Source organism: Balearica regulorum, chromosome 3 (assembly GCF_011004875.1).
Source record: "Balearica regulorum gibbericeps isolate bBalReg1 chromosome 3, bBalReg1.pri, whole genome shotgun sequence".
NCBI lineage: Eukaryota > Metazoa > Chordata > Aves > Gruiformes > Gruidae > Balearica > Balearica regulorum.
In genome coordinates, this window is record NC_046186.1 from 71857920 (window position 1) to 71883305 (window position 25386).

Genomic DNA, 25386 nt, shown 5'->3' on the forward strand with positions numbered 1-25386 from the left:
TTTGCCAAGGGAGCAACGGGCGTTTTTTAGAGAAACCTGCTTATTTACAGCACGGGGAGCGGCGGCGAAGCCAGTCAGGCCGCCCGCCTGCCCGCCCCTTGCCGAGGGGCTCCGCTCCGGGGCGGGGGCGGGGCCGGGGGCGGGGCCGGGCGCGGGGCGGGGCGGCCCCGCCCGGCGGAGCTGTTCACGGCAGTGGGTGCTGAGCGCCGCCGCGCCGCCTCGTGCAGCCGGGCGGGGCCGGCGCCTCCCCGCGCCGCGCTCGCGGGTGCCGGCGGGGGGAGCCGCTCCCGCCGCACCCGCCCGCCGCCGCCGCTCCCGCCTGCGCGCCGCCGCCGCCGCCGCCTGGGGCCATGGCGGCGCTGGTGCTGGTGCTGCTGGCGACGCTGGGCGGGAGGGCCGTGCTGCCGGGCGGGCGGTGCGCGGCGCCGCTGGCCGACCTGCGCTCGCAGATCTCGGGCGTGGAGTCGCTGCTGGAGGAGTTTCGCCGGCAGCTGCAGCAGGAGGAACCGGGACCCCCGGCGGCGGCGGCGGCGGGCGGCGGCGGGGGGGAGCGGTGCGGCGGCAGCAGCAGCTTCTCCGCCAGGCCCGACTCCATCATCCGCACTAAGGACTCCATCGCGGCCGGCGCCACCTTCCTGCGGGCCCCCGCCGCCGCGGCGGGCTGGCGGCAGTGCTTGGACGCCTGCTGCGCCGAGCCGCGCTGCACGCTGGCCGTGGTGCAGGGGCCCGGCCGGCCGCGGGGAGCGGCGGCGGCGGCGGCGGAGCTGGGCTGCTACCTCTTCAACTGCACGCACCGCGGCCGCCCCGTCTGCCGCTTCGCCCCGCACCGCGGCTACAGCACCTACAGCCGCCGGCCCGCCGGCCTCGCCCCGCCGCCCCCCGCCGCGCCGCCAGGTGAGGGCCGCCGCGGGCGTTGGGGCGCGGGGCCCGGCCCAAGATGGCTTCGCGCGGGGAGGGCGGCGCCGGACGGGGCCGCGGCGGGCCCGGGGAGCGGCGGCCCCACGGCGGGAGGGAAATGGCGGCGGCCGGCCCTCGGCTCGGGAGCGGGCAGGGCCGGCGGCCGGGCCCTTTCGCCGCGGCGCCGCCGCCATTCACCGCCCCGCGCCGTGGGGGCGCTAGCGAGGAGGGGGAATCGTCCGGGAGGTTTCCCCGGTGCCGGGAACGGGCGCCCGGGTCGTGAGGCATCGCCTGCGGGAGGCGGGGACCAGGAGTGCCGGGCAGCGCCGTGCCTTGCGGCGGGGCCCACCGGAGCCGGGACAGACGGCTCAGCCGTGCCCGAGGCTGCGAGGGCTTTGCGGGGTGTGCGAGTTTGGAAAGACCCGGCCCTGACACCTCTGTCCCTGCAGAACCCTTGTGCGTGGCCGTGGGAGGTGGCCGGTAGTTGGGAGCGGCCGTGAGATGAGCATCTTCACGGCCCCGCAGCCCCGGGGGGACCAGGCAGGCCCCGGCCACACGGATGGGGTTCCCCAGGGGAGCTGTAGGTGCTGGGCACCCAGGGGAGCGTGGGGTGCTGGTGCCAGCTACGCCAGAACCTGGTGGAGTTGTGTCAGAGCAAGCACATACCCTTGTTCTTGGGGGTGCTGTCCAAATGGTATCACCTAAGTGGGTTACTTACTTAATTTAGAGTTTTTCCTCCTTAAGAACTTGAGAGATAGACTGAAGAAGAGAAGGATATCTCACAGGTAGTCCAGAAACAGCACGGAGACTCCATATAACCACCTCTGGAGTCTGGGACGCATCAAAAGCAGCAGTTTGTTCAGCCCCAAAGCATATTTAAGAACAACATAATCCAGAGCAAGAGTCTGTTTCCTAGCGTCTGATCCAAAGAACTTACTCACACTCCCCCAGCTCCTGTTGTTAAACAGTTGCATCTTAATTCATTTTGTCTTAATTTCATTACCTTTTGTTGATAGTACTTTCCTAAATGTCCTCTTCTTCATCCTCTTCAGCGATATATCTCAACTTAAGTAAATTAGTCACTCTGTGCAACCTGGAGAAAACTCAGTGCTGGTGTGAATGAAAGTAGTGTGTCCAGATGGCGCCTGCTATTACTGCTCCCTTGGCGGAGGACACCTCAGGCTTCATCCTCCGACCAGTCCTACCTGTTTTACGATAATGCCAATGGGAACCCCCTGGAGACAAGAGAGGACAGGGGCTCAATTTTTAGAGGAGTTATGATACCTAAATATTTTTTGCAAAATGCAAGGGCAGGTAAACTATAGAGAGCTGTAGAGAGGAGCTTGTGGCAGTGAAGATGATCTTAAGATGCCAGAAAAAAAACAGGGTATAGTTTTGAAATTTTGAATGGGGAAAGTATTAGGTCCACAGTACTGTTTATGTAGCAACTTTTGGGTAATTATGTTTTGTAACCCTGTATGCACTTGCAAGATAGTGGCTTAGGACTAGATTTTGCATCAAAGTCACAGGCTTCTTTGGAAACCTTTGAAAATATCTTCAAATGTCCTTCATCATTTTGAACTGCCTTAATTCCATTTAAACCTAGCCCTAATGTAGAGTGCAGTTACAGCACGTTATAAATAATACTATTGTTCAAATGATACTCTAACTATTAGAAACCTTGAATTTCTTTAATTCCTTGAGTTCTTGAATTCATGAATTCTTGAATGCTTTGCCTTTGTGGCAGCTTTCATGACTATTAGCACTGGGCTTGCAAGGCAATTTCAATTCCTAATCTGCAAATTGCTCTGTGTCCTGTTGGGTTTATTTAAAAGTCTGCCTTGTGGGTGATGGTGGTATCGGAAACAGGGGATTATGACTTCTTAATGCAATTACACTGGAGCTGAAGCAGAGTCACAAAGGAGAAAGAACTTTTATTCAAACATCTGTCAGCCGTGACATAGACCAGGAGAGATAAAATTAAGATTTAATTATTTTGCTGTCTGATGTTATGTTACCACTGCATTCTTGAATTACATTGAAAAATTAATCTGGACAACAGTGCATCATCAAAGGACGATGAAGTCACTTCTCTCTTATGTCACCCCATGATTGAATTTAGGAAATTTCATAGAATCATAGAATAGTTTGGGTTGGAAGGGACCTCAAAGACCATCTAGTTCCAACCCCCCTGCTGCCATGGGCAGAGACACCCTCCACTAGACCAGGTTGCCCAAAGCCCCATCCAACCTGGCCTTGAACACTGCCAGGGATGGGGCATCCACAGCCTCTCTGGGCAACCTGTTCCAGTGCCTCACCACCCTCACAGTGAAGAATTTCTTCTTAACATCTAGTCTAAATCGACCCTCCTTCAGCTTAAAGCCATTACCCCTAGTCCTGTCACTGCACGCCCTTGTAAACAGTTCCTCTCCAGCTCTCTTGTAGGCCTCCGTTAGGTACTGGAAGGCTGCTATAAGGTGTCCCCAGAGCCTTCCTTCTCCAGGCTGAACAATCCCAACTCTCTCAGCCTGTCCTCATAGGAGAGGTGCTCCAGCCCTCTGATCAGCTTTGTGGCCCTCCTCTGGACTCGCTCCAACAGGTCCGTGTCTTTCTTGTACTGGGGACCCCAGAGCTGGACGCAGTACTTCGAGTGGGGTCTCATGAGAGCAGAGTAGAGGGGCAGAATCACCTCCCTCAACCTTCATTTGATGCAGCCCAGGACATGGTTGGATTTTTGGGCTGCAAGCACGCATTGCTGGGTCATGTTGAGCCTCTCATCCACCAACACTCCCAAGTCCTTCTCCTCAGGGCTGCTCTCAATCCATTCCCTGCCCAACCTACAGTTGTGCTTGGGACTGCGCCGACCCACGTGCAGGACCTTGCACTTGGCCTTGTTGAACTTCATGCAGTTCACACAGGCCCACCTCTCAAGCCTGTCAAGGTCCCTCTGGATGGCACCCCTTCCCTCCAGCATGTCGACCACACCACACAGCTTGGTGTGATCTGCAAACTTGCTGAGGGTGCGCTTGATCTCACTGTCCATGTTGCCGACAAAGAAAAATCTACCTGCACTCCAGAGGCCCTTACCACCACTCCCAGGGCTCTGTAATCCTTCTTGATACTCCTCAGACTGCTCCTGGCTGTATCACTGGTGCTCACATGAAACACCAGCAGTGGGTAAGTCAGTGGACTGTACGATGCCTGGTAGTGTGTTGGTGACATCCCTGTTAGGAGCCCCTGGTAAGCAGCACACCTCTCTAGAGAGTGCATCAGGTCAGCACATGGGTGCTTCTCTGCCTCTCAGAAGAGAGTCACCTACCGCTATCACCCATCACCTTTTCTTAGTTGTGCTGGTTGTTACACGAGGAGCAGACCAGGATGCCTTGCTCAGCTCCAGCATCTCTCCTGATGTGATGGGTCTTTCCTCTTCAGTCTGCAGAGTGGTGAAGTAGTTCTGCAAGGGCACCTCGAGCTTTGGGGGAAGTCTCTTCCTCCTGCTGGTCCTTGCCATCGCAAGCTTCTGTTCTTCTGCATTATCGGCCCCCTCCCTTCTGTGCATGCAGGTGGGGGAGTTTTTGGCTGTTTGGCCATGGGTGCACTGCAGACTGTGCTTGGAACCAGCTATCTAACTCCTCCTCAGTCTCCCTGATGTTACACAGCCTTCTCACCACCTCCTGCAGCTCAAGCACCTGTTGCAGGAGGTCCTCCACCTGGGCACACCTTTTGCAAGCAGGAAAATTTAGGAAAGAGCTTTTCATTTCAATATTTTCTTTCATGAGGGGATCAGATTTTATCTGTTGGAGTTTTTTTGGGGTTTTTTTGTTTGTTTTTTCCAGAGTACTGTTGTGTTGAGTTTTCTGCTGTTTTCTTTTTGGTAATCCCAAACCAACATTTATCCATAAATGTGATGTGCTTGTAATTCTAAAACATTTCTGCGCATTAGTATACAGTGATCTCTAGGGTGTTGTGGTTTCATTTATGTTAAGGATCTTCAGTGAGCCAAAACCAATTGCTTATTTAATTCTGGGACCAATTAATGACAGATACGTATTCTTCCGATGAAGTGTATCTCTGTGTACTTCCAGAGCAGTCAGTGGTGGGATGAATTTTTGAGACTGAACATTCCAGTGTAAATCCAAGTCCTTCACTTTACCCCCAGTTTTTGCTGGTTTGGCTGTGGATTTACTTTGCACTTCTGGGCGGTTTGTGCTGTGTTAACAATGAAACCCCATATGCCTGTACTGAAAGAAGACAATTGTTTCTGTCTTTGTTAGGCAAATTTTAAAATTTTTGACATAGAAAGAAAGAGGACTTGAGTGCCTCACCAGAAATGTCTGACTTTCCTTCGGTGCTACTCACTAGCAGTGAGCAATGGGAGGATTCAATATTAAGGTAAACTAGTATCAAAGATGTTCCGGAATCAGTAGTGAAATAACCTTTTATAACAAAGCCTTCATTCAGACAACTAGCTGGCAGCTTCAATATTGGCAGGCCAAGTCTGTATAAAGGATGGAGGAGGCAGAATAAATTAAGCCTGGCAATGCCCCTAAGAAAAAAGTGTTGCTCATAAAGTTGCAGCCCCCTTTCTAGAAAGAAGCCAGCTCCAGCATCTCAGAGAGTTGATCTGGTGTATCAGTTTCATATTGCTTACTGATGTTCAACCTAAATAAAAATTAGAAACAGAAGTTAAAAAATGCTTTCTGAGCCTGCTTTTCTGCTAACCTGTGGCCAATACTCTTTTACTTCCATGAGCAGTGGTTGTAAGTGGCTCCTGAGTATGCCTTCTTGCTTTTTTTATGCTGACTTCTTAGAAGCATATATTCCCCATATCTGGAGGTGTTTCACTCACTAAGGATGATGTATTCCATTGCTTAAAATTTTGCCTTGGAAAAAGAGTCTTTAGCTCAGTAGGCTGTCTCCCCCTATGCCAGATGTCTCTCTCAGGCCAGTTTTTTTTCGCTAGAGCAAAAGACGAGCTGATTTGCCATTGATTTACCTTTCTGAAGATGTTCTGATGGCTTACAAGCAAAGGCACGGTGCCTCCGTCCTTTGGGATGAGAGGCCTGAGTGTGGTCCCTCACTCATCTTTAGCAAAGAGCTGGCATGAATTTCTCTGACCTGCCCCAACGTGAAGTTGTCCTGCCATTGCAACTCAGGCTGCTTATGAAGTTAGTCTGGGAAGAGAATATCCTTATTGCTTAGGGCCCAGGGGAAGTGGGGCTTGTCTCTGCCCCTGCAGGGCATTGACCGAGCCATTTAAACCAGGCTGGTGACGTGAAACCACTTTCCAAGGTAGAAGTGGAAGAATGGGCTGTGCTGTTTCAAACCCAGGTCAGTCTCTTTTTGACAGTGATCAGTAAAGTAAATAATTGTGTGAAGACTGTATGTAACATATATACCAAATAAAAGTTGCCCTGGCACCATAATGATGGTGTTTATTAACAATGACTATTTTTTTTTCACCTAAAAAATGTTACTTTTTAAACATAGTTGGTTTTGAGATCTGAGTGTATACAAATTAGGCAAAACTTCCTGTGCCAGCTGGATGAGCAAGAATTGCTTCATACTTTCTATTATAGGTCTGTTTTCAGTTATTTGTACATTTTCCTAACTTACGGCATTTGTCTCGAAATTTTCCATGCCTTACCTACTTCTGAGAAAAACAAGAAATAAAAAGTTTGCTGTTTAGTCAGTGGTAAAAAATTGCCCCACTGCTCCGATGAGCTCCAGTGCCTTTGAGCCAGTTCTTGAAACTGGTGAGGAGCACATGTGAGGGACAATCCCCTCACTGATGGGGAAACGCCTTTTCTTTCCTTCTGCAGCTCTGCCCACACTAAGTGAAGTTACAGCCTTGTGTTCAGTAGATGCTTTTCTGAGCTTAACATCAGTATCCTTTACAGGATATCCTTTGCCGAAGTCAAAGAGCAGAAAGCACCCTGGCAGTTCAGAGTGCGAGACATCTCATGGCCAGAGAAGGAATGAACCTTGAGCAAGGGAACTGCAGAAAGATGCAGTCTTGTGGCTAAAGCAGTCAAATGCTGACTTGTAGAACTAGATTTTGGACTGTTCCTCTTTCTTCCCTGCACTGCCTGAAGGTTGAAGAGCAAATGACTTAAAGCACTTCTCACAGGCCATGTCACTTAATATACCATGGGTTTTGTTAATCTAGCCTGAAAAACTTGTGGTCTGATTGGCAAAAGTACTTAGTACTCACAATTTTAATCAATAAGAATTGTACTTTGGATATAGAAAAATGTTACAAATCCTAAATAGTCTGAAAATCAAGCTTTGAATGTCTCAAATTAGGCACTTGAAATCGGCAGTCATTTCTGATCATTTTTAATCATTATGTTATTGTGCGCTGCTTCACCAGGATGCCAACTTATGTTAAATAAGTCTTTCACTCCTGTAATGACATATTATAAAAAGAGACTAAAAGCATATTAAGTTATGCAGAGTGCTAAAAAGGTGTGCAGTAACTGCCATCTGAATATATATGTAATTCATATTTAAATCAATTTTCCTTAGTTCAGATTGAAAAAACACACTGGTGCTAACAACCTTGTTGTATTAATGAATCATCCGTGTGCACAGAGAGGTTTTCTGTGCAATGCGCTTCTAATGTAGCAGTTATTTCCTGAAGACATCACTGAATATGGAACAGTAAACTAAAATTTGAGTAGATACTACTTTGCTTAACAAAATGTGCACTAATGAACATGCCCTGTCTTTCAGGAAGTTGCATAGTGCTGAATCAGTCCCTTAACCAAGAAAAAATATGTTTTATGTAAACAATCACTCAGCTTCCCCTGATTAATAACTGAGCTTCTCTTCTTTACTGACTAAGAAGAAGAATACGATGAGCCTCCACGGTGCAAGGCGGGACACGATATTGTGCTGCAGTCACCTGTCGACTGGGTGCTTTTGGATGGCCGAGAAAGTTCAGATGACCATGGAATTGTGCAGTACGAGTGGATGTTGCTGCAAGGTGACTCTTCGGTTGAAATGAAGGTACGCGTGCAATCTCACACATGGCCAGTTACTTGCAGATTGTTGTGTTTTAAATGTAGAGCTAAAAATATTAAAGGTATTCAGATGGATGTGGCTACCAGGCACCAAAATTAGGATGACTGTGCAACTTGAGCATTTATTTCATAGAAATATAGAGCAGCCAGGTTGGAAGGGACCTCAAAAGATCATCTGGTCCAACCTTTCGTGGGACAAGGAGCTTAGATGAGATTATCTTACCTGTCTAATCACATCTTGAAAACTTCCAGTGATGAGGACTGTACCATGTCCCTGGGGAGTTTGTTCCAGTGATTATTTCTAGTGGTTTATACAGTTCATCTCTATCCAGGATGGCATGAGACAGCCAACAGCAAACAAGTAGATGCTGACACTCTACTGTATTTCAGCTCTGCTCTCTTTCACCATTGTTTGTACTCACTGCACTTGGGTTTTGGCTTCTGTGATCCAGGTTAGAGACACTTTAATTATTCAGTTACTAAAAAGAATAAGATCTTTTCACCAACAGTCTTCTGTCAATGAAACTGCAAATAAATGTGTGATGTAGACCTTATATCTTGAGATACTCTGCTATTGCAGCTGTACAATTTCTGTGCATCTGTGCAATTTGGTTTCAACTTAAAATTAACTGTCAAGAGATGGATTCTGCATCCTACTCTTCTTTGTGAATGCTTTAGGAGCAGCAGACAAGGAAAGGAAAAATATCTCAAACACATAGAGTCTACTCACAGTCTGTTCACAGCCCACAATATTCAGGGCTCAGCAGGGACTCCACCTGGAGCAGGAGGGGCATGTTAAAGGGGAGAGTGTGTGGACCATAGACCTTGCTGTTGCTGAGATGCTGCTGGTCGATAGGAAGGATTTAAACAGCACGGGATCAGCAATGGGAACAGTCCAAATCCCAAGAGGCCACATGTGCCAGTGCCACCATGAGCAGTACCTGACAGTTGCTGTTTATGTCCACTCAGCTCAGTAATGTCAAAGACAAGTTGGACAAACTACCAATATCCGCAAAGTTACTCAAGATTTGTAATGATGGAGCAAACCAGAGCTTTGCCTAATTTAAAGAGCTAGCTAAACATACTGAAACCTAAAATTGTCATCCATGGAAAAACCCAATGGAGCAATTGGTTATTCCTTAGTCTCCTGGAGGGCAGTGTAGGTAATGTGTAGGTAATTGAAGATCACCATGTCATGGTTAGGAAACATGCTGCTGGATGAACCCTAAGAAAACAGTTGGGTTTCTCTGGTGAATAGTTATGAAATTTATGCACAAGTAATTTTTTTATAACCATACTCCTTGCAGAAAACACAGCAGGGGTATTCAAAAGTATTAGTTAAGCCAGTGCTATGTACTTTTGCAAGTTTTATCTTCTACTGCAAGATCCACACCTGTGGAAGGGTGACTACAGTCAGCCAGTTCTGAATTACTTGAGGCTGTACTGCAATTTGAAACTATGTCAAAGACCACTAGGAGTTTGTTTCTCTTCATTTATTATTTTATTGGCTTGAAAATTAAAAATGTCAAAAGGTTTTCATAAGCAGTGCAAACAGCATAATACATAGAAAAGACCTGAACGAAGCTTTAAGAATAGTTGCTAGATATCATCTGGATAAAATGAACATTTTATTGTCAAGAATTGTTAATCTGACCCTTTGCGGCATTATTTTCTGTAAAGAGAAATCAAATACTCTTTAAATTTATCTATGATGTAGTAAGATATCTAGAGTAACACAAAAATTAGAAGTTAATTAAAAAATTTAAAGTTCATGGTTTTACTTTTACTGAGTCACTCCATAAAATAGAGAGCAGTCTTATATTTATTTAAACCTGCAAAATTAACATTAATCTTGGTAATTTCTTTATATTTGATAAATGAAAACAATCTTGACACAGGTTTATGTTTAGATAGATACTTTTCCATTGTGTTCAAATGGGCAAGCTTTTCTTCCACAGATATGTACCCTGATGATTATCCATGATAATTTGTTGGAGTTGAATTAATAATTGTGATTATTTGTACAATCTTCAGTTGCTATCTTCAGTGCTTTAGTTGCTATCCTGAAGTTACTGGATTTTTTGCCATCTATTCTTAGAAAACAATATATGAATCCATAGCTACGAGGGAGAATGGGACTGTTTAAACAAGATAAAAGGCAGCTGTTGTTGCACTGTAGTTAGGTACCAAAGAATAAATAGAAGGTGCAGGAGGGGGAGGGACTGTTATAAAGAGATCTTATCATATTGTAGAAGGAAGCCAGTGGAAAGGGTTTTTTTTCCTGTTGCAACTGATTATTGCTTTTTAGATAATTTGCTTTTCAGATTGCTACCCAGGTGCTGTAGCTGCTCAGCTCTGTAAAACTTGTGGGCAATTCTTGGGTTTTTTTGAAATGCTGGTTATCTGGAAATTTACTGTCTAGTTTGAGCCAAAGTTTGCAGGAAAGCAGGTACAGTCGGGCATTCGTCAGGGGAGGATGGAGATAAAAAGGAAAGCACAGAGGTCGCCAGGAGGCGTGGCAGCGTATTCAGATGTCAGTGGTGTTTCGCTGGCGCTGCGCTAAGAGAGAACTCACAGCTTGTGAGTTTTTAAATACTCTATTTTCCCTCCCAGCAGTCACGGTGAACAGCAACATATGTTTTTTAGAACACATTTATTTCTGCAATACAATAAAGAATAAAATTCTAAGGTGTCAGGTACTCCATCAGGAGGTAATCAACAGCAAGATCAAATAACTGAGTGCATTCACGTAAATAGAAAAGTAAAGAAATTTCAGTTAGGAAATTCACTTACCAGATGAGAAAAATGAATTTATCAATACACCCTGCTATAAAGCTAGGTCTAGGACTCTATTATCATATTTATTGAAAATTCTTGTTCTCTTTTAGGCATGAAAACCAACTTTAAATAAGCAAAACCAACGGTCTTCACTGAATTTTGGTGTTAATGTACCTTTCAGTTACTTGTAAAGATAGGCCTGTGCCCTTCATTTGTAAAAATGCACTACTTGTCCAAAAAACCTGCAGCACTTCTTTTTTTGTAGTTGCTGGGGTATGTGTTACTGAATTTGCAGACAGCTGGAGTTATTTGTGACTGGTAATTGTCACAAGGTTAAAAAAAGTTCAGCATTTAATACAAATACCATGCTCATTTTATACAAACTTACTTCTAAATGGCTGTTGTACTAGTAATGACAATTCGGCACTTGTTTTAAATTATCATGAAATAAGTTCTTTTAATATTTTTTAATGATCTACTCCAATTTAAATTGTTCAAATATATATCGCATGACTTTCTGAAACCTAACATTTAGGTCACTCGTTATAGATGACCTTATTTCGGGTTCAGAGCAAGGCATGGCAATTCGGTGTGGGGCATGGAAAAATTCAGTCTGGCAATTTGTAAAAGTTGCAAGTGACAACATCACATGTCATACTGGACAGAGGTGGGCAGTCTTATTAATAATGCAATGCTACCAATCACCTTATCATAAGTCAAATAGCAAAAGTAACTTCTGTGAATACATATATATTGTCTACAGACCAACTTGAGAGAGAGCAAAATGTTCTAATATTTTACTGTCTACCCTCTAAAATTACATTTCTAACTACCGAAAAATTGGGTTAAATTTATGGTTCCATTTATTCTCCAGTGCCAAATCCACAGCTCCAGGTAATTGAACGAACCACAAAAACCAGTATGTAAATGTTTCGCATGTTTATTTTTACAAATGGATGCAAAAAAAAAAAAAAAGATCAAAAAGTTACATGTCGACACACATGCTTAAATGGTCTGGCTAGACTTAAGAGACGTATTTAATCTGCATGAAAAGCATTGTACAGAAATGACCTCCCTGTTCCTAGAAGTTTTCGGATGGATCCTTGATACCAACTTTTTTTTTTCCGCTGTGTTTCTTGAATCAGGTACCACAACCAGGAACACTGAAACTATCTCACGTCCAGGAAGGCGGGTATATTTTCCAGCTAACTGTGACAGACACTGCAGGTCAGCGGAGCTCTGACAATGTCTCTGTGACTGTTCTTCCCATGGTTCATTCTGCAGTAGGTGAGTGTCGTGGTTTAACCCCAGCCGGCAACTAAGGTAAAGCAAAAGCCGCGCACACGAGCGAGGGAGAACAAGGGATTAATTCACCACTTCCCATGGGCAGGCAGGTGTTCAGCCATCTTCAGGACAGCAGGGGTCTGTCACGTGTAACAGATACTTGGGAAGACAAACGCCATCACTCCGAACATCCCCCTCTTCTTCCTTCTTCCTCCAGCTTTTTATGCTGAGCATGACGTCATATGTTATGGAATATCCCTTTGGTCAGTTGGGGTCAGCTGTCCTGGCTGTGTCCCCTCCCAACTCCTTGTGCACCCCCAGCCTCCTCGCTGGTGGGGTGGGGTGAGAAGCAGCAAAGGCCTTGGCTCTGTGTGAGCACTGCTCAGCAGTAACGAAAACATCTTTACATTATCAACACTGTTTTCAGCAGAAATCCGAAAGATAGCCTCCTACTAGCTACTATAAAGAACATTAACTCTATCCCAGCCAAGAGCAGCACGTTGAGAAAATGACTGGAGCCGTTGCCTGTGTGGCACCCAGGGTATGTTATTCAGAGCAAGGGTCTTGATGGAAGCAGAAATCTTATTCTCCATTTCTAGTGCGTTATTTTGCCCTTATTCATTACATAATGGCGTCTCTTTCAGCTTTGAATGGCTGTTTCAAATTGAGGAAGCAAGTAAACATCACTTGTTTGTGAGCACAATAATATTTTCAAGCATTTAAATGTTTAAATGTTCATCCTTGTAGTGCTAATAAGCACGCAGGGTTGGAAAAATCAAATACTGCCATATGTATCAGGCACATTGTAACAGTTCATTGTGTAGTCAGTGCGTGCAACATGACAGGGCTTGTGCTATAGGGAAGAGCCAGTTCAAAGCAGTTAGTAGTATGTGTGAGGCACAGACTAATAATAATATTGGCCTGCATCTGCAGGCTAAAAGATGGGATGGTTTCTTGTTTTTGTGCATTTAAGCTTTTCTATGTAATGGTTGTTATTGAAGCCTTATGTTACTGGGGAAGCTGAAACTGGAATTGACCCATCATTTTTAAACTGTGAGCTGAGTAAGCGTGAGAAACGTAAAAAGCATAAAAGGTACAAAGTAAGTTAAATTTCAGTGGCTGGTAATTCTGCAATTTTTAATGTAGTAACTTCTAGTTACATTGTAATTAGTAAGTTGCTAATATAGAGCTGCTGCTTTGGCACAAAGTAAAGGTTAAATAGCATGGTCTCTATGTTCAGCTGAACCAGGGAAAACTTAGCTCTGCACCGGTGCAGTATCTCTATGTGATAGAGTAGTCCCAGTGCCAATAAATTGGTATTGCAAAAAACCAGTTATGAGTCTGTTTAATAACGCCTGTATTCCAGTAATGGAAGATAGAGTTGTATTCATTAATGTTTAATTCAGCTAAAGCAGCCAGAGAGGTTTGCTGATTTATTTATTTGCTACTGTGGGTATCTGCTGTATCTTTTGGGTGGAGCACGTAGAGGATTTGCTGCCTTTTTTCTTCTTCTAATTCCCCAAGTGCTTTTGCAAGTCAAGCGCTACTGCTGTAGTTAAACCAGTCCACGGTGCCTCATGCATGCAAGACCGGTGCTATTGTTAGTGCTGAAGTTTAGGAGATGCATTTTCTAAGTATGATTTTAGGGGTTTAAGCAGGCACCTGTGTTCCTGCCATACTTTCCTTAGCATTGCTCAGCTTTTTGGTACCTAGCAGGATAACAACCAAAGGCTATGACTTGCTTATGTAAATCGATTTGCTGTTACAACATTAACCAAACACTGAATTTGATAGTGCTTTACAAAGCAATGAACTACCACGCTGTTGGAAAGACAAAAGCACGGATGTAAACACTTGATAATTACAAGGTCAGAATGGGTTTCAGGAAAGCTTTGAGTATGCAAAATGAAATGTTGAGGGACACTCTCCATTTCCAGGGGAATCTAAATTTTAAAGCAGGTAGCAATCAGGTTTTTTTGATGAAGGTCATTTGTGACACCTTGTGCGTAGTCCTGTTCTGGCATGTGCTGTATTGGAGTCAATGGATTGCTGATGTAAATAGATGACGAGCATTCTTTTAGTATTTTAACTAGGTTACAGAAAACATGCCATAAAAGATCCCATATAGTCCACACACGTGCATGTAAAATAACACATTGTCAGAAATACAGAATGGGTATGTAGCAGGAATTATGTGTTGGAGAGATGCAGTTACAGCCATAGAGATTTCATTTATTTATTTTCAGGACTGTCCTGGGTCTTTTAAGCCTGGGAAGATCTCCTTTCAGCCTAGGCCAGCAGAGTGCTGTAGGGCTGCTGCACAAGGTGTAAGGTGCAACAGCCTCCAGGTTGAGTATTCCTGTAGTAAAGAGATTGCCAGAATAGTGATGAGGGTGCCAGGAACAGCTGTTAGCTATATTAGCTTCTGTGTCAATGTAGCATCATATAGCTGAGCCTGTCCTTTCTTCAACTTTCCGCCTTTTTCGTGGTCCTTCTTGACGTAGTATGGTTTTGCTTTTTCCTTGGTGCTGCAGATTTTAGTCATTGACTCAGTATCTACTGCTTGGATTTCTCTTTTGGTAATACGGGAATTGTTCCTCAACAGCCTGTGTCGGGGTTTGCTCTCGCTACCAGTTTATCTGCGATGACGGCTGCTGTATTGACATCACATTTGCTTGCGATGGCTTAAGACAGTGCCCTGATGGATCGGATGAAACTTTCTGCCAGAACTGTAAGTGCGCCAGGTCACAGTGTAGATTGTGAAAGTAACCGCAGCCGAATGAGCAAAGGGGAATGATGCCCCTCCTGTGGCCTCTCTCCCCGTGAGCAAGCAGTTTGTTCCCCCCATAGAGCCTTTCATTGGAAATAGCACATGGCAAGGTTTAATGTCCGCATACAGATGCTCAGATATTAACTCCCTTGCCTTCAAAGCATATCAAAACTGTCAAAGGTCCCCAAACGACAGATTTTGTCTTAAGAGTTCTCAACATTTAAAAGATGAGTTCTTTACTTGCATGATGATTCTGGAAACAAGGACCCTAGTCTCGATCTAGAAGGGTGTCTCAGAGGTACGCTTCAAAGTGCAGTTACACACCTTGCAAGAATCTGAAACACTGGAAATGTGAGCAGTAGGGGAACCAGTTGATTCACCATCGCTCTGTTCACTTTCATTAGTCATCCTCAATATGTGCCCATGCTCAGCTAAGTGAACGAGAATCGTCAGAGGATGAATTGGCATGATGGCTGACTACTCTTTCATTGCTATTTCCATCTCTGGATTTCACTGTAGAGTTCATGAGTATGCTTTTGCTTAACAGCTGACATCAGGCAATTGGTACCTTGCTATGTAGCTGGAACTCATATTTCATCATATGTCTGGACCTGAGGAAGTTGTTTAGCCTACCTCAAGGCCCATATCAAAGGGTCTTCCATCAGAACACTCCCATTCCCTTCAATTCGGTACAAAAATAAGGATTTTTGTTTCTGTTAACACAGTCAGCCCAGGTCGGAAGACGGTGACACATGCAGCTGTTGGCACTACCCAGCAAAGGACTGCAGGACTGACAGAAAACACAGGTGAAAACTTCTCTGCAGAAAACACCCTGAAAGCCACTGCCAGAAATCAACCGCTTCTCTCAGTGGATGCAGACATGTCTAACCAATCGCTTTCTCAGGGACCAAAGAAACAAATCAGTGGATTTGTGCCAGGTAAGAATTGAAATGAATCAGTTTCAATAAATCATTCTCTGTAGAGAAAGAAAATGTCTTGCACCTTAAATTTATTCAAATTGTCTTTTCGTGCCTGGCTAAGAGTAAAAATTTGCAGATGTAAAAAATACAGAAGAAGTTTACAATATTTAAGTTACAAGTAGGTATTGCTTTATAATTGTCCAGTCTGGTTCTCACCAGGTGCAAAAAGAAAGTTAAAATGTAGGAATGCTAGGAAAAGAATACAGTCTAAGGAACAAAACATGCAGTGAGCTAAATACAAATTCTGCCACAGGTTCAGCTGTGTGAGTTGATGTATAAGGTTCTTTAAATCTGTAGGGGAATACCTTCAGGAGAACATAACAAAGTACTATTCAACTTGGGTGAGAGTAATTGCTTTTCTCCTGGTGCTGATTACTTCTTTTTCTTTTTCTTTTTTTTCTTTTTCCCTCCAAAGTAATAGCTTGATTATTATGGGCACTTTTTTCTGAAGTGTGTCTCCAAGGCAGGAGAAATCTCTCATCACTATAGAGAAGGCTCAGTCTTTGGTAACAAGCAACCCCAGGTTCCCAGCAGTATTCTCCATAGCGGCTGCAAGCCTGCTGTGAGTCAGCGTGTAGTGATGTTACAACCCTTGCCTTGGGAAAGTTCCAGAAGCTGCAATGAAGTTGGTGTGTCTTTTAAGGATCCTGTTGGTGAATTAAAATGATCTGAAATGGCAATTGAATGAAAGCAAAACTGTGTGCACAGAGCGTAAAATGAGTATGAGACCACCCACTTTTATTTCTTCATGGTTTAGACTGGTTCTTGCTCCCCAGGATGTAGCTATTTATAAACAGCTTTATTTTCTTGTTACAACAGAGCAGTGCTCAGTGCCCTCTGCTGCTAACTCTTGTAAAGGGCACTTCCCTGGTTGGCACTTTGATGTTTCTTCAGACGCTTGTACTTCATCTGCACAGGATGGAAAAAACAACATCTTCAAGAATTTGACTGCCTCGGCGAATGTGTAGGAACTGATAGCAAAATCCTCTCTCAAATGTTTCTCCCTTTTCTAGCAGTGTAGATGACCTCGGTTCTCCTTATTGGAATGACTTAAAATTTCAAAGTCTGCCCCAAACCCTTCTCGCTCACATGGTCCCAAGTGACACCTGATACAGGGGCACCCAGACTAAACATCGAATTGCTGAAGGGCATTACAGGCTCCAGTGGAAAGTCTAAGTAGGTCTCAAAACCCATTGGGCTTGTGAAACCAGAAGTAAAACCAGAATCAAGGTCACCAACTTTGGCAACCTATAATCAGAGGTTATAATTGGAAGTGCATGAAAAAGCATGGCACTTTTGCATAGTCACTTTCCGTTTACCTATTGCACAGTGACTTAACTGGCACCGTTTTTGCTCTCAAGATAGCCTTTTGCACTGCAGCAGATGATAAAAGAAAAAAATTATTATAAAACTGAAAAAATGTGGTGGGGCTTCAGTGATTAGTGTACTACCAGAAGCTGTTGTAATCTTTTTCATTTTAAACAGGCAAAATTTCCAGCTGACCATATCTGGTTTTAATGCTTGTGGTTTTAATATTGCTCTTTTGACAAGGCTCAGTCAGAATTCAGTTTTCCTTGTATGATACTTAAGGATTTCCTTGTAGAATAGAAGGACCCAGTCCTTACTGACCCAGGAGCCCAATACTTTTAACCAAAAAAGCAGCAAACAGCTCAACGAGTTTTTAAATTGCCTACGGAGCAGTTCCAAAGAGGGTGCATGTGGTGGGACATGAAGAGGTGCTAGGTCCCTGGGTCCAAAGGGCAACTGCCAAAATCTGCTCTGAGTTGCTGTCTGCTCATGCAGACACTTAAACTGCATAGGAGTCACATGCTGTATGTTAATGATTCCCAGAGGTCCAGAGAGGTTCAAGTCCTGCACCACAGTCTTTACAGAGTTGAAGAGACAGGCATCTAACCTATTCCTAAAAGTCTACCCAGATCCGTCAATTAGATTTCTCCCCATCACTGCCATCTCAAGGAGGTCACAGACCAAATCTAATGATTAGGTGCTACAAAAATGAGAGACATAGAAACACTGGAGCAGCTCCATGAAGCACATCTGGAAAAGTGTTCAGGCGACCAATAATTGCTAGACGCATTTCTGAGGAGAGGTGAGCTGCAGTGAACAGAAATCATACCAACTGCCTCAAAAATTCAGCAATTCCACTGGCAGAAATCCTGTTCTGGGATGGACTGTCTCCTGAGACAGTGCTGGACCAGCTGCCGGTGCCAAGGCAGAACCTGTGCCTCCAAGTCACACTGTGAAAGTCTTTGTTGGAACAAGACAATAATGTTGTTTGTTGGCCTAGAGTTGACTTTGCAAGCATCCAGGCTCCTGATATACTATTATAAATAAATTTCAAAAATAAGCTTTAATGATTATAATGTCAACATGGTGAAAAGCTGTCTACTTAAGGTACATATTAAGGGATATGGCTTTACAGTGGCAGCACAGGTTCCAGTTTTTCACTTGAGAGTGCTCGGTTCAGGGCTACGTTTGTCTTATTTCTTAGTTGGCATTTGCAGATTGTCATGGAAATACAAGCCAGGAAGGAAAACGTAATGCACTTAGTTCCAGTGACTGCAAGGCAGAGCAAGAGAAAGTGTTAAGGGTAATTTGTCTACTGGAGACAGTATGTGGCACATTCTCGGTGGCTGCTAGACACGATGCTTAATACAGAAGCATTCAGCTGACTTTTAAAGAACACAAGTTTTTCCCAAGAAGATGCAGGACTGGGGAGTTGCTTTGTTTTCTTTTTTCCATTTGTTCTTATTACAGTGGTGGTTACAGTACCAATAAAGACGGGTCCCTTCTGCTACTTACCTCCCCAGAAGTGGCTTTCATCTCTGAGAATCCAATAAAGATGTCCAATAAAGGGATCTTGTCAAGGACCACCATATTTATCTTTTCTCCATTTTAAAAGGAGCTGGGCTAAACTGTGATGTTTTAGTTCCTCACAGCAGAAATATGAACTTTCTGCTTATGAGGGTAATACTAGGGGACATTTGTCCCAGAAGCTATTTTCTCCTAGTAGTTTCTCTGCTCCAAATTTCCCTTGACCCGCTTTCTTTACTCCAGTAGCCCCTCATGTTTGGCTCTGACTTGATACAAGCTTTTTAAGGATTTATGTTTAAATATGAAAGTGTGAAAATATGCAAGTCCAAGGTAAGGACTGTTTAAAACTTCTACCTGACCTAACAGAGGATCTATTCACAGCAAAAGGGAAAAAAAAAAAACCCCAACACAAACAAACAAACCCCCCCCCCAAACCTCAGAGTAACTCATTATTGACAATGGATGAACCTTGTTCTGCACTCCTGCCTTTCCAGTGGGATTCCTCTACCGCAGGGTGACTCCAGGGGAACACCAAGTCCAAGTTAGAGATAACCTCCTCAGGCACTCAGGGCACGGAGTCTTCTGCAACAGACTCATGGTTTACTTTTGCCCAAGCTGGAAGGCCAAACATTTTCTTCCATAGTTGGGAGTGGATGCAGGAAGAGGCATTTAACGTCAATAAAGGAGTCCTTTCCCTTTGCGTACATATCTCCATAGTGAAGTAACCCAGACTGCATCTCCTCCAAAGGCCAGCACAGCATTTCTGCATGGCTTCCTCCAAAGTGCCCCAGCATCCTTTTCCAGGGAAGCTCTCAAGCCCAGCTGTGTATTCTGGCACTGCTACACTTGTAAATGAATATAGCAAAATTTAGTTGTAGCAAAGCACACTGGAGTGAGCAATGGCCCGGTCTCTAAGCAGCAACAGCCAGTCTAGCAAACATGGTCACGCAGACGGGTTGAATTCACAAGCAGCCTGAAGATTTGCACTCCGCAGCATAGCCAAGTCAAGTGTATAAATCACCATTAACGGCTTTGCATTCCCCTGGCACGGGGTCTCTGCCTCTCCCCAGGCTGCCCGCGCCAGCTGTTGTGCAGTACTGTTCAGGGCTGGGATTACAACATTTGACTGACTGCCCAAGTCTTAGTCATGGTTTTGCTGCAGAGGCATCGACAACAGTAGCCATAACCTACCCTCTAATTTAGGGTAACTGGAAAGGGCTATAAATTGCAATTTCCTAGGCACAGACTAGAAAATGAAGAGAAAGTGAAAACAAAACAAAACCCACTTAACATGCTTTATGTCAGGCTCCTAAACCTGTATGGGGAAATCTCTCTTTGATTTCTAGTTGATAACAGATAAGATGTTGAGCAGTATTGACTCTGATAGCCCCTCCAGTCCTGTAAGAACAGCCACAAGTCTTAACAAAATCCTACCAACATTATTGAAAAAAAATTCTACTCTTCCAAAATTTTCCTGTTAAACTTCTCTCCAGATATACTTGCCAAATATCTGTACAAGCAGTTGACATAAATATTCCCTTTACTCAAATGGCAGGGAAACAAATTTATAAAACAGGCATTCACATCTAGCCTTGTCATACAGGCTGGAGCAGCTCTAAGAAGAGCTGATGTCTTTTGGGTATTTCCAAAATAAAGACAAATATTCATTTAATTTCATTTAGGGAAGACAGAAGCAGAAAATAACTGCTGTTTTTGTCTCAATTACATTCAAGTCATTTCAGAATCATAGAATCATTTAGGTTGGAAAAGACCTTTAAGATCAAGTGCAACCATTAACCTAGCACTGCCAAGTCCACCACTAAACCATGTCCCTAAGCACCACATCCACAGGTCTTTAAAATACCTCCAGGGGTGGTGACTCAACCACTTCCTTGGGCAGCCTGTTCCAGTGCTTGACAACCCTTTCAGTGAAGAAGTTTTTCCTAATATCTAATCTAAACCTCCTGTGGTGCAACTTGAGGCCATTTCCTCTCATCCTATGGCTTGTTACTTGGGAGAAGAGACCAACACCCACCTGGCTACAACCTCCTTTCAGGTAGTTGTAGGGAGCAATAAGGTCTCCCCTCAGCCTCCTTTTCTCCAGGCTAAACAGCCTCAGTTCTCTCAGCCGCTCCTCACAAGACTTGTGCTCTAGACCCTTCACCAGCTTTGTTGCCCTTCTCTGGACACACTCCAGCACCTCAGTGTCTGTCTTGTAGAGACGGGCCCAAAACTGAACACAGGACTCAAGGTGCGGCCTCACCAGTGCCGAGTACAGGGGAACAATCACTTCCCTAGTGCTGCTGGCCACACTATTGCTGATACAAGCCAGGATGCTGTTGGCCGCCTTGGCCACCTGGGCACACTGCTGGCTCATATTTAGCCAGCTGTCGACCAACACCCCCAGGTCCTTTTCTGCCAAGCAGCTTTCCAGCCACCCTTCCCCAAGCCTGTAGAGTTGCACGGGGTTGCTGTGACCCAAGTGCAGGACCCGGCACGGAGCCTTGTTGAACCTCTTACAGTTGGCCTCGGCCCATCGATCCACCTTGTCCTGATCGCTCTGTGGAGCCTTCCTACCCTCAAGCAGATCAACACTCCCGCACAACCTGGTGTCATCTGCAAACTTCCTGAAGGTGCACTCAATCCCCTCGTCCAGATCATTGGTGTATATATATATATAAATATATATATATATATATATAAAAGAGAACTGGCCCCAGTACTGAGCCCTGGGGAACACCACTTGTGACCAGGGCTGGATGTAACTCCATTCACCACAACTCTTTGGGCCCGGCCATCCATTTTGCCCAGCTGATACCATACAGGTACCTTAAAGCCATTACAGTTTACACTTAGGATTTCCTTAAGTCCCCTTTACATGCCAGAACAACTTACAGAGCCTGAACAAGAAGGAGGGCCGCCGCTTGTTTCTGAGGCATTTCCTAGCAGGTGAAGTTAGTGTTTATGCATCACTAGCTGTAATGGCAGGGCAATAGAGCAAGAGCCTGGGAGGCTGTGTTGTGCCTTAGAGTGGGGACATTAGCACTAATCTCATGCCTGTATCAATGAAACAATTAAAACTTTAATTAATGGTCCTGTGTATTTGCTGCTGCCACTGACAGGGATGTGTTCTGCAGCACTTTGGAGCGGTTGGTGGTGGGCGGGAATTACATTCATTTTTGTGAATGTTCCAGGCTAATTCACTTAAACACTTCCTTAACACCCACCATTCTATGTAATTCCAATTACAATGTTTCACGTTCGTATTTTACAGATCTTGTAGCATGGTATGTTTCTCTGGCATTGTCACATTTTCGAGGGCTGCCAGCAAATATATCACAGCGCAGTCAAAGTGCCCTTCAATATTTATCAGTAAAAAACAAATACAGACATTACATTTAAAAACATAGGCGTATTTCTGGTTTTTTGCAAGGGTGTGTTGGTGGATTAAGCTGTCGCTCTTGCACGAAGTGTCCCCATAGCTATTGGCATAGGACCCCAGCAGGAGGGCAGGAGGAGGGAGTCCCAGCTGAGTTACCCTTTGCTCCTGCGAAGTGAAACTGCAGCTGCCTGCACTCCCAAGATTAATGCTTCTTGGCAGCAAACTATGCATTGTCTTTTCTTCTGTAGTTACAGTGCACTGCTATGTCTTCTGTAAAGCTTCACAAAGCTGAAGTGACTCAAGTCACCCTCTTTGAAGTGTTTTCCCCACTTACTGTTATGCCTTGCGAGTACGTAAGTTCTGCACCTGTACGCGTCAGGTAACAGGCAAAATTAAGGTAATTTGTGTAGCCAACCTATGCATTTCCCACTTTACAAGTTCCAAGGGTGGAGATCAACATAACCTGAAATGGCCTCATTTTCACCTATATATAACTGCTTTAGTAATGTTTTAGATCAGATTAGTCTGTACCCTGTTACGTAAGTTTGTAAAAGAGAATTTACATCCATCTTTTTTTAAGTGGAAAATGAACCCGCTGGTGTTTGGTTGAGATGCACTATGGTTTGTGATGCAAAATTGAATTTACATTTTAGCTTTAGTTTCACATTATTTCAAAAAGTCAAGTTATACAATAGGAGTCAGAACTTCTTAATCTTTTTTTTTTTTTCTAAATTTCAGTGCTTTCACAGATTTAATTCTAGTGTCCTGTGGATAAAACTTCTTGAGTCACTGAACTGCAATATTCATTTATCTTGCTTGACTTTGTGCAGATAACAGTTCCTCAGGGAAAAGAACAGATGATAAAAATGGGAATGGCATAATTGTGCCAAAGAGAGATCAGTTTGGAGGTGGTCGTCCAGTCCCAGAAACAGGTAAGACTGATCATGTGAATTCATTTTGAATTATGTTGGGTTTTCATTCAGATGCTATAGATCCAGATACTATAGTCAAGAATCAAATAATGTACTTCCTTATTCTGAACAGTGCCCAACTTGTATCATCATACAGTTTAGTTTCTCAGTATGAGTTGCTCCAAATATTAGCACCTGACTGATAGACTACCTGTATTTTTAAAGAAAATTATCAGGTTTTCTCTACCATTTCTCACTGTATTAAATAAAGCATAATTTCTCTTAACCTCGTTGTAGGTGCTGTGTTACCCTTAGCCTTAGGCTTGGCCATCACTGCTTTACTGCTGCTTATGGTTGCTTGCAGACTGCGTTTAGTGAGACAGAAGCTTAAAAAAGCTCGACCCATTACATCTGAAGAGTCTGATTACCTCATCAATGGGATGTATCTCTAAAAATTGGATTTAGGTCAGTTGTTTTCTCCCCTTTCTGCTGTGTCCATGAACCTCTGCCTCTATAAAAGGACCAAAACCTTTAGTTACATTTCAAGTGTAGAAGAAGCCTACAAGATGAGGCACACGTTCTTCCCCTTTGGTGATAAGATAAAAAAGTGGGCAGATGCCCGTGCTCAGAAAATAAGCAGCGTTCAGGCTCCAGAGAGTAGCTCCAGTTGGCTCTTCTGCAGAAGACACTGCAAGGTGGGGGTACCCCAAACCGGATGCAGGGTGCCCTTGCCGTCCCTGCGGCAGTCGGGGTCCCGGCTGTGGCAGCGCGTGCCCCTGAGCCATGGCAGGAGAGCAGCCGAGGCCCAGCAGCCCCAGCCGCACTGGCCAAGGCATGGCGGGGAGCCCACGCCACCCCGCTCTTCTCAGTGCTGCCACCACTGTGCTCCGCTCTGGGGACCGGGATGCTCCAGACCGACGTGTTACTGCACTGTCCAGCAGAGACTGATTTGTGTACTTTCCACCTGATGCACTGGGAGTATTTTCATTAAAGAATTTGTCTTGCTTTGTTAAGGAAAAGCAATCGCTTTCTAAGCACCAGCTTTTGTAAAGAAATTTGGGGTTTAAGGAACAAAGCATCTTTTTTTCATTTGTAGTTCAAAACTCTGTGCAGCTAACAGAGAGTCATGCTTACTAAATGCTAAAATGAAAAAAAATGCAAGTCCTCAGCAGATGAGTTTGGACTTATCAGTGCTTGACAGCAGTCATGTGCAATCCCAGAGCTATGTCTCTCCCCAGCCGGAGCTCAGGGCTTGTTCAGCCTTTTCCACCCCTAGCTCGACACCCTCCAAGGCATGAGAGTGCCGCATGCAGCGGCTTTTACCAGAGATGCCCGAGTGTAGGATTCCTGCTGGTTTTCCCATAGCTCCCTGCAAAGCTTGAAAGCTTTGGCGACCTGCCCTCACCCCGGCAAAATTCTCATAGAATTAGATCAAGTAATTGATATGTGCGAGTGAACTTCAGATGTGTTAACAGTAAAATGTGTACAGTACATGTTATATATACATATATATATACACACCGTGCTGTCTATCTTGTTTGACTGTCCAAGGATGTCACATTCATCACAGGTCCCAATAAAAACAGAGGCAAATGAGGCATGCATCTTTTTGTATGTCGTCTTTTGTACTTCATTCACTTCAAGTCAGCAAGAATATTGCCATGGTATACAAATAGTTCTTCAAGTTGCTTGGTCTTGATTACTTTATGTAAAATAGCTCTAATAAACCTATTTTATTCTTATATTTCTTGCCTTGCCTTTATTTTCAGCTACTGGCTAAATTTAGTGCTACGAGACTGTAGCATGAGAGCAGACAAGTACATTTCTCCTCTCTGTGAAACAGCCTTAAAAGAAGCTGGAACGTGTATGGTGGGGGGAGTTGTTGAGATATTTTGTTGTAGGAAGCCTGAGAACAGAGCGTTTGCCTCCACGACCTGCCTGTCTCTCGAGCAGTACTTGAGCTGAGCAGGACAGCAGTCGCAGAGCTGGCTGTGCCAACCGCTCAGGGAACCCAGTTGCTGGTGCTCCTTGCTCAGAGCCCTCCTGCCACATTAGGCAAAGGCTGGTCGGTTGTGCTTCAGCTTTACATCGGGTCCAGGAGACCTTCTGCTCATGCTGCCCATTTCTAACTTGGGAGCACGGCCTCTCTTCCATCCTGTCCTACAGCAGACATGGCAAATAGCGCAAGAACCAGAAGACCACATTTTAAATACAGCCTTCTAGGAAAGACACACTGCCCATCTGATTGGAGTATTATTTCCCATCATTGACATTTGTTTGGGGTTTTAATTAAGTATCTAATTCTCCTTCACCATCTTACTATAGCAGTGAGAAAAGTAGTCCTTTCTCACTGTGCCCACAGCGCTCCTATTACCAAAACCCATTGCTCCATCACGCAGCCAGCAGGAGAATGAAAAGGTTTGTCTTTGCTCTTCCGGGCAGGACAACAGCGAGATCCCGCATGGAGCGCAAGCCAGCCAGTACCGCTGCGGTGCGAGACACTGCTCAGCTTTCCAGTCACTTT

At 44.7% G+C, this 25386-nt stretch overlaps 1 protein-coding gene across 2 annotated transcripts; it reads left to right on the top strand.

Moving 5' to 3' along the window:
- Positions 1–214: 214 nt before the first annotated feature.
- On the top strand, positions 215–24604 carry LRP11 (LDL receptor related protein 11). 2 transcript variants are annotated; one of them, XM_075748421.1, is made up of 7 exons: positions 215–894; positions 7748–7908; positions 11846–11987; positions 14590–14715; positions 15480–15692; positions 22782–22883; positions 23160–24604. In XM_075748421.1, the coding sequence occupies exons 1-7, from the start codon at positions 351–353 to the stop codon at positions 23312–23314; spliced, it is 1443 nt and encodes a 480-aa protein (XP_075604536.1). In that variant the 5' UTR covers positions 215–350; the 3' UTR covers positions 23315–24604. The 2 variants fall into 2 exon arrangements, with proteins under 2 accessions (XP_075604536.1, XP_075604535.1); XM_075748420.1 differs by having other exon boundaries at positions 216–894; positions 7745–7908.
- The last annotated feature ends 782 nt before the right edge of the window (positions 24605–25386 follow it).

Excerpts from the sequence above, each read along its gene's own strand:
- LRP11 (XM_075748420.1), top strand. The coding sequence starts at position 351 with ATGGCGGCGCTGGTGCTGGTGCTGCTGGCGACGCTGGGCGGGAGGGCC. Across the intron at positions 14,716-15,479 it reads TGAAACTTTCTGCCAGAACT|TCAGCCCAGGTCGGAAGACG; the intron begins GTAAGTGCGCCA and ends CTGTTAACACAG. Across the intron at positions 15,693-22,781 it reads AATCAGTGGATTTGTGCCAG|ATAACAGTTCCTCAGGGAAA; the intron begins GTAAGAATTGAA and ends GACTTTGTGCAG.